Raw genomic sequence first — 12,324 nt, 5'->3', positions numbered from 1 at the left:
ACCTCGCACGAACGAACGCCGTTTCCACTACGTTTTCCAGGATGGAAATTGAGCAGGAACACGCTCACTTCATCCGTAATCCACTCTCCTAACTCTCTGTTTTCTATCAGATTGCCCTAGCACGTCTATTCCGTCATACGCTGCCTTTAACAAGTATGTACGCGGTTTTTTTCCGTGGTTGTTTGTTTTTTTTTCTTTTATACCACATTTCTCAGTGAAACGTTAACTCGTCGGAGCACTATAAATAAATAAAGACTTTAAGACCTATACCAATTAAGTTATATTTTCGTAACAGCATTTTTAAGAAGGCCACTCGTAGCACTTTCCTCTAAGCAGAGAAATTTTCGTTTACCCGAAAGTAAACTATTTTGTTTTGTCTATTTTATCCATTTCAGGTAATCAGCATGATTGTTCGCATAATAACGTTGATTGTTCTGACCCTCCTAACGTGTTCAGCTGTGATAGGTATGTTCGTTTGAGAATCATTTCGATAACTCACCTGGATTTTTTTAGAGCGAAATATGCAAAAATCCTTCCTTTCCCAATATTATATAGAAGGAATCAAGCCTCCTTCTTCTAATGTAAGGAGAAACGTTCGATGCGTAGTCGCATGACATTGTGTGGCAAATACTGCATGTGACGTTTTCGTGTGCCAAGTGCAGTCCACGACAACGTTTGGAAACAAAATGTTGCATATCTGGGATAGTTGAACGCTGCTCACGTAGCACAGGTCCGCGAGGTGCAGGAAGAATTCTGGAACTTTTGTCGCAACATATTTTAAAACACCACTCGCAACTTTCTTTTTATTTTTCAGGGATAATATTTGGAAATAGCGCTTTATGCGTACACTCTAAAGACTTGCAACGGAATTATAGAAGTAAAAAATGTGCATAAATAATTTATAAACACTCCTCTTTTGATGGTAATTTCAACTGACCAAATGAACCACGTCATTCATTGAAATGGGTGTCAAAGTATGCAAAAGTTTATCCAGAGTCTTCTCTCAATTCTATAGTGGTTCTGTTTCTTTGATCATTCTTCTGATTCTCTAAAAACGAGAACAGCAAAACATGAAGATGATCACTCTCTGTGGAAGTATCTGTGCTTTTTGTAAGGGACGTGAGAGCTCCTGTTGATCTTAGCCTACAAATTCCTTTCGAAAAATTGAACCATCGAGTTTCTTCTTCAATCTCTCAAATCAATCTTGAAAGGGAAGTAGTCACAGAGATCACACATCAAAGAGTTCATTCAGTAAATTCAATGGTTGGTAGAATCGATAACTCTACTCTTGTATCTCCTACAAAATATTTGATGCAGGTGTTCAACGTATACTTATTTACTTATATATTTTATGTATTTATTTACATATTTATGCATTCACATAGCATTAAAGCAATGCGTAATGAATATAACTGTTATGACGACACTTGAAATGAACTGAATTTATGATTGTGTGGGCGGCGTATAACTTTTGCTCACGGAAAAGTTATGCGCCGTCCACATAACCATAAATAAACTGAGCATGAGTGGACATGTTAAAGTACATTGTAGTATTTATGCAAACCAATTTTAATTTCCTTACAGAGGATGAAGAATTTGAAAAAATACAATAAATCAGCCTCGTGTAATGGATGTGGTTTAGATGGAGTTGAAGTGGATAACACGCTGTGCGGTATGTGCAGAGGTAACGAAGTCTGTCTGAATAACTTGATGACGAAGTTGCATATACCACTTTGTGTAGTAGGTAAGTCGCCATAAGCACTTATCCCATAAGCGTTTGCACAAGTTATTTGCAAGATAGGACTCTCCCCTTAGAATATTCTGATTGCCCCAACTGATTACAAATGTAAAGTCAGTGATCTGTCAAAATGGGTTAAAGGCATCACCCCACGAATATGAGGTGGTGCAGATTTCAGGTGGAGTATTCGTATACGGGATGGGAGACTACGGAGAAGGAGGTGATTCCGTCCATTTCTTGCTAATTGCCGTAAAAAAACGGCCCGGAAGATGCGGTGCGTGAACAAGGCTGGCGCGCTCCAATTGAACCTCTTGTACAAAATGGTGCGCCAAAACGAATGAAGCAGTATCTTCTGGGCCGTTTTTACGGCTATTAGGAAGAAATGGACGGAATCACCCCCCTCTCCGTAGTCTCCCATCCTGTATACGAATACTCCACCTGAAATCTGCACCACCTCAGATTCGTGGGGTGATGCCTTTAATTTAGAAACGAGGAAGTAAAGAAGAAGTAAGTGTCGCATTTGCTATGGGCTACTTTTACCTATTTAAAAAGTGTTACTATCATTGATATCATCTTCAAAAAATTAAGTCCCCAAACGAGACCACCATGATCTTTAAAAAAAAAAAAACAGGCGACACTCTACAATGAATCGCTTGCCGTGGTTTGAGTACGACAAAAAGTGCCTTCTCTTGTGGAATGCCCAGTTTATTTTCCGCAGATACACAGAAGATAAGAAAAGAAAAATCGCGAGCTCGATATTCCCCTAAGCGGGTACCCATCACCTAGGCATTTTTCTTCAGTCTTCTTCTTTCTCTTAAACGTGAATGCACACTTATCACGAACTTTTATGTAGGCACGAGAAGGCTCCAACCAGTCTGCATGGTATAGCGCGTCTTCTTTTTTTGAATTGAATAGAATTGCGTAAATAGAGATAAATTACTTCTTTTACCAGTTTCTATGCATTAAACTGTACAGTGAGTCCAAATGTATTTTCTGCCTTGCATTATTCATAACGTAAGTGTAAACATGTGGGTGGTTCATCAGCGGTTTTTCATCGCATGCTTCGAAAATTGAGACCCCAAGCGTAGCAATTATTAGGCTGACAAATTCGATATACTTCACGTTCACACCTGGAACACCGTGCATTGCGCTATCGAGTAAGCGCCTGCAAAAAAGAATCCTACTGTAGTTTCCTGCGTATTTTCCTTTATCCCTTTTTCCATTCCATTTGCATGTCAATTAAAAAATCTCCTTATAAAAATGGCATGAAAAAATTTCCATACTACGCCAATGGGAGATGGAATTACACGCTGCAAAAATTCCAAGCTTAATTTATTATGCCATTGCTTAATGTGTTGCAAGTATCATTATTTCATGACAAATGTTGAGAGTATTGTCATACTGTTCTATATTCAGACGGAAAAGCACGATTCACAGCGAAGCGAACCGAACGTGGAGTCCTACGAAAAATCCTCCTTAACAGTTACCTGAGAAAACTGCGGTGAAGATACTCGACGTTTCATTTTTGCAGTTATCCTCTTGATTGCTGAATACGTATATCAGATCTATATATCAGTTGTACTAATTCAAAATTCTAAATTATTCGGATACTGTAAAGAGCACAGTTGTTTTCACTCGTAAATAATTCAGACTACGTCAGAAACAAAAATCGCGCTACGCCATACAAGAACACAAGTATTGACACAAAATTCAAACGTTCCACTGTTGTTCGTAGAAAACGTCGTCGTCTCCTTCATCCCGGTTCTGAGAAGGGTATCCATAAGGAACTGGAAACAAGTAACATTTATTGTCTGTTCAATTCTACTGCATGCAACATAAAATTCCCAATTGAATCAACTATATTTAACATACTCAACAAAGTCATTGAAAAAAGTTTAGGTTCTACCTAAGTCAAGGAACTCCTCACCAAATTTGTTCTCCAGATACTTTTTTGTCGAAAAAAATTATTTTCCGGACTTTTTAGATTTAATTTCTTCAGTGAAATAGGAAGAATAGGGAGTAGGAAAAAAAGCGTCCGTCTTTACCGAAAACTGCACATAGGCCTACGACAGGGTAAGAGCTGGCGAATTTAAGTGGTATTTCGTCATATGCTTAATTCTAATTTCGAAAAACCTTTGATATTTATTTAAAAATAAAAGGATCCATGAGAAATAACACCGGTAATAAAACAATGCTCAGTAGTTTCGTACCAAACATTAAAGTCTAGGTAAATGAATTGCATTCTCTGTCTAAAGCTCATATTCCACAAGAAAGACATAAGAACGAAACAGGAGAGTTCTGGAATTCCAAGTTATCTGCAAATCAACCTTTTTATATATTACTACTTTTACTGAAAGTTGAATGTCCCATACAGCACTGCACTATAAAAAAAACCAGCGCAACTGCTTTGAATAATTTCCGCTACAATTTATAATTATAATTAATATTCAACTACCTAATCTGTCGATTAGATCGAAGTCAAGTTCGGGGTCGAAAGCGGTGCTTTTTCGTTGCATCGGCTGATTCTCCTTTTCGTAGTTACTGCGATCCTGATTTCCTCGACTCAGCGCGCCACCATTCGATGTTAACTACAATAGTCGACTGCTGTTAATCAGGGTTCATCTTGTTTGAACTTTCGGGCTAAATCGGTTCCAAGTGGGGAGATTTTACACTGATATCGCGTGAATGTACTGCACTGCTGAACCCGATACAGAACCAGTGCCTTGAAATCAATGACACCGCGGCCATTACATTTATACATTAATGATGAGAAAGAAATTACCATACTACACAATTTACAACGTTGATTTGCTTATTGTTACCGGACTGATATCCTTAAGTTCCTAAATCTTACGGTATGAGGAGTCGAGAGTGTTCGAAATACTTCGAACGCCGCATTCTCTCAATATATAATTTTGACAGTTTAAGACATGTTGTAAAGAAATTACATTACAACTTTTCATTCCTTAGCACATTGACGAGTTTTTAATTTTATTGCTCGTGGGACAGAAACGTTTTTTTTTTCTTTTTGGGTCGTATTGTTCCATGTAACAGTCTCTTTCCTCGCATTACTTTTTTCGCACTACTGGGTTAATCTTTTGGTTTATAACAACTTATTTCTACACTTGCAGCTTCTTTAGCACTTTTGTTTTTTTCAGTTTTTTACGGACCAAAATGCTGAAATAAGAGTAGAAATCTTGACCACTGTTTTGAGCGTTTTTAATTGACAATGACCGAGAAGAAGAAAACAACGAGCAGGACGACGGAATTAACGGTCTAGTCGAAGTTCAGAAGATGACGACGAGAAGAGTGACAACTACACCTACTCGGATTCATGGTCTTCTGACACTAATGCCGAACATGATTCCAGCGACTTCGAACACAATTTAATAATTGGCTCAGTTCAATGCTCTTCACAGATTGCAAGAAACTCATTGACTACTACTGCCTCTTTTCAACAAGGATGTTCTCAATCTGATAGACCATAAAATTAATAGATACGAACAAAAAAGGATGAAACATGAGAGACTTATGGTAATGGAATGAAGAGATTTCTTGCTTGTGTCTTCAAATTGTTAAACTGCCGACATTGAGAGATTACTGGAGTTCTCAAACCATATTTGGAGGTCATCCACTTGAAGCACAACTTATGTCCGCAAATCGAATTGGGAAACTCTTAGCAAACCTTCACTTAACTGGCAACGTCTCTTATACACCCTGCGTTAGAAAGCTTGTGAATGGTACTTTCTAATATTTTTCCACTTGCTCACACAAACAGCCGTCGTCAACGCCTGGAAATTGTACAACGATCATATTCAGAAAATCAGGTTAACCGATTTGAAAATAGAAATAGTCTCTTTTCAAGAGATTCTTTTCAAGATGCGGATTGAGCCACATCATCCATGCAACCTAGATTAGAAGAACTTGCAGATCCTAAAGCTGTCCCTAAGAAAAGGCGCACAGGATGCTACAGAGAAATATCTGAAAAAGAAGGATTACGATTCGCCGATAAGCATGCTTGATAGGTCAAGGTCGATGTTTACAGCATCATAGTGTTATTATTAATGCTTTCTTACAAATATTTCGAAAGGACAGACAGAAAAAAAGAGAGATAGAGAAAGACAGAAAAAAAGAATATGACTTCCCGATGGGTTGTATTGTCGTCAATGTGTTTGTCAGCGATATTAAAAACATCTGCTACCTTTAGCTTATTACTGACTACTAATTACTTATTCGTTTATATTGCGGAAATCGCAATGACTAATCTAGTTATTCACTTCCATAAGTCATCCTTTCGCAATACATATACATACGAATTGCTTCTGGCTACTCCACTCCGTCATTTAGACCTTCGCTTTACCGCAGTGCAGCAGGCTTCAGAACTTCTTTCCTTATTGTTTAAGGCATCATAGAACTGCTTTCTTTCTTTGTAGTGATGATATCATGAGCATCTGTAGATGCGACCCTCGTCCACTAAATCGCCATCAAATGCGCAGTTCACTGCAAGGTGAAAGTGAAAGCAGCTAGTGAAGCCCAACGAGTTTGTTTGTGCATAATTTTAATAGAGGATGATGCTAAATGTAGCACCCATTTCTCTATAAAACCACTTGTCTCCTGAAAAGAGTAGAGATGTCGGGATGCATCACAAAAAATCTTGAGTCTGTGAAAGATCCTTTGAAATGTTCAGAGAATTCAAATTAGTCCAGACTTCAAAAGTTGATTAAAGGCATCACCCCACTAATCTGAGGTGGTGCAGATTTCAGGTGGAGTATTCGTATACGGGATGGGAGACTACGGAGAGGGAGGTGATTCCGTCCATTTCTTGCTAATTGCCGTAAAAAACGGCCCGAAAGATGCGGCGCCGCACAAGACTGGCGCGCTCCAATCGAATCTCTTGTACAAAATGGTGCGCCAAAACGAATGAAGCCGTATCTTCCGGGCCGTTTTTTACGGCCATTAGGAAGAAATGGACGGAATCACCCCCCTCTCCGTGGTCTCCCATCCTGTATACGAATACTCCACCTAAAATCTGCACCATCTCAGACTCGTGGGGTGATGCTTTCAAACGAAAACTACCCTGAAAGAGTGTTGGCATTAAACAGCGGAAAATCAAACGGATCAGAACATAAGTCCACAATTTTTTTAGATATATTGTATACTTACAGGTTGTTTATTCCGACGGTGCTAACCTCAGCGCTTAGGAAGTGAGTACGAAAAGGGAGAGTTTCTTTTTACTCACAGTCTGTTTTCTCTCAGAACACTTATTCGAGGCCCACTCTGATTCTCAAAGTTTATATATGAATTAATAAAAGCTGTGCTTACATTTATCATCATTCCCATCTTAGCAAATGCGCCCAGCTGTGTCATTCCTAGTCCAAGTCCTTTATTTATGCTGATTTTCTGGGCCATCTGAAAGTATTGATCTCATATTGGAATTTCTTGGAAGAAGAATAGCTTTGTTCTTACAAAAATAATTCAATCCAACATCAAGCCACCTTTCTGGATGATATTTTAACGCCCTACTTTATAAAATCACCACGCTGAGTTATCACTAGTACCTGCTAGTGAGTTCATTGCATTTTTGTAACGAAGGACCCCGTTAGCCCGGTACTGAAATGATAGAGATAACGTTCCCCACTACAACTACCTCGAAGACGTTGATTTCCAATTATCAAGATCATGAACACATTTTCCCACACCAGTGTACATGAGAAATGTTCGATCTACACTAGAGGAGGAGTAGCTTCTCACCTGAATCATTTTGTCGGCGATAACCTTAGCCTTTCCCATTTGCCTTCCCATATAATGGATCTGGTGGATGATGTTGGTTGCTACTACATCCACTGAACAAACAAACTTTCATCCAAATAGAAAATGTCAAGATAGAAGTTTGGATCATTTGTTCACCTAACGCACATATACATAGTTGTGGTGTGCTCCTAGTACCACATATATCACCTGTGCTACTCTTGTTCGATTTCCCGGACATCAGTAATACTTCATTTTATCCCGGCTGCGCAGAAAAGGTTGATCAGTGGCTTCTTTTTTTGCAAAGGACTCAACGAGCATCCTATCCTTCTTTCAAGGACTTCGCGAAGATGTCTGACCATCGGGTCTGCGGTCTTTCTGATGCGTTTGATATCGCGCGGTATCCAGTCGCTCAAAGCTCTGATCCAGAGATTGTCGCTGGGACGCATCACCCTGCCTGTGCCCTGTCTGGCTAATCTTAGTTTATTTGTCAAATCCAACAGCGTCTATGATCTTCGGATGATTTTGACGCAGGACTGATCTTCAAATACCCTCTCAGTTGAGTAAAGTGGAATGCTCCAAACATCACCAACATAGTTCCTCTTGCCTAGTTAGTATATCAGGTGGTTCATCATATTAATGTTCTGACCTAGATATACGTAGTTGAAGAAATAGGACATGTTCATTCTGTTGACTGTGATTGGGTCATCCGTCCTTCATGACCATTGTTTTGTCTAAAATCAGCTGGAGACTGTTCTTTTTGCACGTTTGACAAATTGGACAAGCATTCGTTTGATGCTTATGGTATCAGAACGATGTCATCAGCGAAACGAAGATGGTGTAATTGCTGGCCACCAACTTTCACTCGTATGTCATCCGATTCGCATTGCGTTTTTGAAGGTGACACTGAGATTGTTTTACCCTGTGCCTAACCTCTCTCTCCACATCGATTGACATTATTGTGAAATGGAGAAATTTGGTCACGAAACGCCTCTGGGTCATGTCCATTTCCCGGCATGTAGTGAGGAAGCAAGAGGACGTGGTGTCGAAGAGATCTGAGTCGAAGTCGTGAATGACTTCCTCCATCCCCTTTCTCGATGATGTAGTTGTTCCATTTGGGTCCCGGAAAGCGGTCGCTTTGTTCTGCCACTGGCGAAGCTTCGACGGGTGCAGCCAATATTCAAAAGGAACTGAGTCGATTACACAGTGGTTAAAGAGGTGAATTAGAAAGCAACAAATTTATTGATATTGTGAATTCTTGAACTAAACGCCGGAGAGGTGACCTCTTTGGTGATTGAAAACTTCGCGCAAGTGGTAGTGAGGTAGGAGCTGCTTGTCTGGTTCAGCTCAGCGTTAGCATGTGAACTGAAGATCCACTATAGGCTCCCTTCCTCTATTAACTTTCAAGTATTTGAACCTTCCAAGAACTTTCATGAAGACACTGCTAGTCGAAAATCGGACGAGTCAAGGTTTGCAGCATACGTAATTTTGTGCAGAAAAAGAACGGACCATCAAGGTCAGATACCATTCAGTCCTACCGGATATATTTACTGTAACGACAGCTAGAAAACGAATTAAGAAAGATGAGTTTATTCATTTGTTGACTTTCAACAGTGACACTCCTTATCCAGTGTCGAGAAGAAGACTCTTGAAATTACAGGTTCCTATCCCCCTTTTTGTCGTTGTCATTACGTATCAATGATATTAAGCTGTCTTGCTGTCTACGTGCACTCGTTCAAAATTGTTGCTTCTTCTTAACTTTGTCAGTCATGAGAAAATTTGCGTCGCATTGGTTTTAATTCTGCCTCAATAGGGAGCTGCAACTTACCTGACATTGTCACTAAGGTAACTCCAACGACAATAAAAAGGATCAGATAGGGAACTGGTATAGGAGGACTAAATACAAAACAAATACAAAAGTATTTCTTTGCATATAATTAAAAAATGCTCTCTCAAACCCGTTGAAAAATGGCACCAACTCGATATCTCCAAATCCTACAGTGAGTATCGTAATACAGCAGTAATAGACGCTGTCGAATAGCGATAAATGTGAGACGTTGTGGATGCATAGACCACCGACAAGGGGATACAGCAAAAGCAAGATCAAAAGTGCAGCCATGAAGATCGATGTCGACTGCAAGCTTAGAAAATGACTAATAGAAATCTAGTCATGAGATAATTTACATTTAGACCTAATATGGATCTCACCTCTCTGAAAAGTTTAAAGACGGCATCGCAAAAAAACTTCCCGATATCTGAAATGGTAACCAATGCCAGCGGAATACCAACAATAGCATAAATAACTAGAAACATTCGACCGTTCCATGTCAAAGGTGTAATAAGACCAAATCCTTAACAGAATGATGTTGAGCGACATTTTTAAGAATTCAAGAACTTCTAAGATGAACAACTACAAATCCTGAATTTCCACATATTTTCAAGCTTCTTCTAGCAAAGCAGAAAATTTCCCTCTTTGTTGTCTCAAAAAGTATGGAAATACATGACCAGAAAATTCCTTAAATGTCTCAAAAAATAACGAACAAAATGACGTAAAGGAAATATTATGATAAATTTACGATATAACATAAATAATGGGTGAATATATTGAATTAGAATATTTGCTTCTCCAAAAAGAACCTTCGAAAGAATTGACTATGTTGTTTTATTATTGGTATAACAAACAAAACAAAAAAAAACATTAGCATATCAAATATCTCCCTGCTTCCACTTTCTGAAGTGATGAGTTTGAAATTAAATTAGCAGTGCTTTAACAAAATATATAAAGAAATACAAGTCATGATGGATGCGAGAAACAAGCGCAGTTGTGATGAACATTGAAAAAAGATCTTTTTTCTCAATCACACCAATGGAGTGATATAGATGTCCACTGATCTCATGATAATAGTACGTGCAAAGTTATGGCATCGCCGTCGCATTCATGGACAGCAAATTTTTGCACACCTACAGGTACCAGTGTAGTGGCGGTGAAGAGCACAGAAGAATCCATTGTCCACATATCCAAATAAACTCCATCATTATAAAACATACAATCGAAATAATTCCTGGCGATCTGAATATTTTCTATAGAATTAGGGAATAGAGAGCGCAAAAGAGGAAAAGATCACCACCGTCGCCGCTAAAGGTAGGGTTTGGGGAAATTTCTGAGGGTGGGTAAGCCCGTGGGAAGTCTACGAAAACACGTACGGAAACATACTGTGCTTGTAAAAAGTAAAGGCATATATATACTTATCAGAGCACCAATATTTCCTAAAATATTTGGTGATCTTATGATCCTATCGTCTGTTTAAATTTTGCGTTTAGACCATTTCCTTTATTTTATGATTGCTCTCTATCTCTGCTTCTGCAATTTGATGGAGGAGTTGCACGTTTTAATCACGATGCATGTAGAGAACGTTCTGCTTCTGCGATTGAGATTCCAATCTGTAACTTCTCCGCGAACACTTTTTTCAAAACAAAGTCATCTTTTCTGCACAACTCGTTTAAGACTCTAGTGTAGTCAATTTTACGTGGAAGCAACAAGTGCAAGACTAAGCTATTCCGTTGAAAGAATCTGTAATGAATCTTAATGGCTAGTTAAACGTCATTTTGGGCTGTAAAAATTTTGTGATCCACTCACAGCCTCAAACTTAAAAATGAGAAAAATCTCTTCAATATACTATACTGTTCGAAAATAAAAACTTTGAAATGACTGAAAAGGAGAAAATTGTTTTGCAATCCTTTGTAGCCTTGATCAAAATGTTCAGAATCAAAATGTTCAGAATCTAGCAGCAAGACAGTTTATAAGCACCGTATGAGATCAGAACTCGAGTGTGGTTTACCGCCCTTTTTTCCTTGTCTGTATTTCATCACATCTAAACATGGCAGAGGAATTAATTACAAAAGAGATTGGTTCCACCCACGCTCATAAATTAGCATGGTGCAAGATCGGTAAACCTGCTCTGTTTGCAAGCTACATCATCATAAATCGTACATCATCAGTTTTTTTTTCGAATTTGAGGGTGTGACATTTTTGGTAGTAGGCCTGTGGCTAGACGGAAGGTAGTTCGAAGGTACCCTAGGTCACTTTTCAATCAAACTTTCACTACTGCGATTTCGATGAATTGGCATGAACGTGCCTGGAAGGATGAAAAAGCGGACTTGAATACATAGGGAGGCCAAATCATTTAATAGGCTGCATACACATTCATAGTTCTCAAAGATTCTGAATTGGAACGCGCTGTGCATCCCAGGCAGGTTGATTACCGCCAGACACTTCACATTTTTATTATTTCGGAGGTCATCAATGAAACTGAAATACAACTGTAGATCTCTCTTAAAAGTAGCTCATCTCAAAACTGACGTGGCATGGAAGCCCCAGGAAAACGCAGAGTTTGGATTTTAGATTGCGGAAACGAGCGTGCCCTTGCTTAATTCCTCTTGATATTTCTGAAAAGCAACTTGGGAACCGCTCCAGTTCCTACGAGGAACATTAGAACGCGTCTTCTTCTACACGCTCCAGACTCTTCAGCAGTCTATTTGATGGTTTTAGTTGAATAGACTGCTAAGCCACGTATCTCCCTCACTAAAGGATCACAGCCGATTAGTCGCGAGGCTACGTGGCGTGTTTGTCCACTCTGAGAGGACAAACGTTATCCTCCAAACCCGTGGAACTAGGGACTTTCAACATGCACATGTGTTTTGAAATTTTCACAGGTCACAGTGATAGAAAAGAGTCTCCTGATCCCCGAGGAAAGCACGGGATGGTAGCGCCAGTGTTGTGGTTGTCGTTGCCTGCTCGCGGAGTCAAGTAGTGATAGGTCGGACACATCCAAGAAAGT

General features: G+C 39.3%; 2 protein-coding genes across 3 annotated transcripts; one reads left to right on the top strand and one right to left on the bottom strand.

The window, feature by feature from the left end:
• Positions 1-404: 404 nt before the first annotated feature.
• On the top strand, positions 405-3,243 carry RB195_026529 (uncharacterized protein; the record flags this gene model as incomplete). The annotated part of the gene is made up of 3 exons (XM_013442372.2): positions 405-465; positions 1,643-1,744; positions 3,155-3,243. The coding sequence occupies 3 exons, from the start codon at positions 405-407 to the stop codon at positions 3,241-3,243; spliced, it is 252 nt and encodes an 83-aa protein (XP_013297826.1).
• A 205-nt stretch (positions 3,244-3,448) lies between these two features.
• RB195_026528 (uncharacterized protein) lies at positions 3,449-10,532 on the bottom strand (the record flags this gene model as incomplete). 2 transcript variants are annotated; one of them, XM_064177002.1, is made up of 8 exons in its annotated part: positions 3,449-3,525; positions 4,194-4,326; positions 7,061-7,147; positions 7,490-7,581; positions 9,315-9,382; positions 9,445-9,620; positions 9,695-9,837; positions 10,448-10,532. In XM_064177002.1, 8 exons carry the CDS (start codon positions 10,530-10,532, stop codon positions 3,449-3,451), a joined length of 861 nt encoding a protein of 286 aa, XP_064071006.1. The 2 variants fall into 2 exon arrangements, with proteins under 2 accessions (XP_064071006.1, XP_064071007.1); XM_064177003.1 differs by having other exon boundaries at positions 10,448-10,493.
• Between the last annotated feature and the right edge of the window lie 1,792 nt (positions 10,533-12,324).

Source organism: Necator americanus, assembly GCF_031761385.1.
Source record: "Necator americanus strain Aroian chromosome Unknown Necator_2022.05.29.01.07, whole genome shotgun sequence".
In the NCBI taxonomy this organism is placed as follows: domain Eukaryota; kingdom Metazoa; phylum Nematoda; class Chromadorea; order Rhabditida; family Ancylostomatidae; genus Necator; species Necator americanus.
Note: the sequence above shows the minus strand (reverse complement) of the source record. Positions and strands in the feature narration are given on the sequence as shown.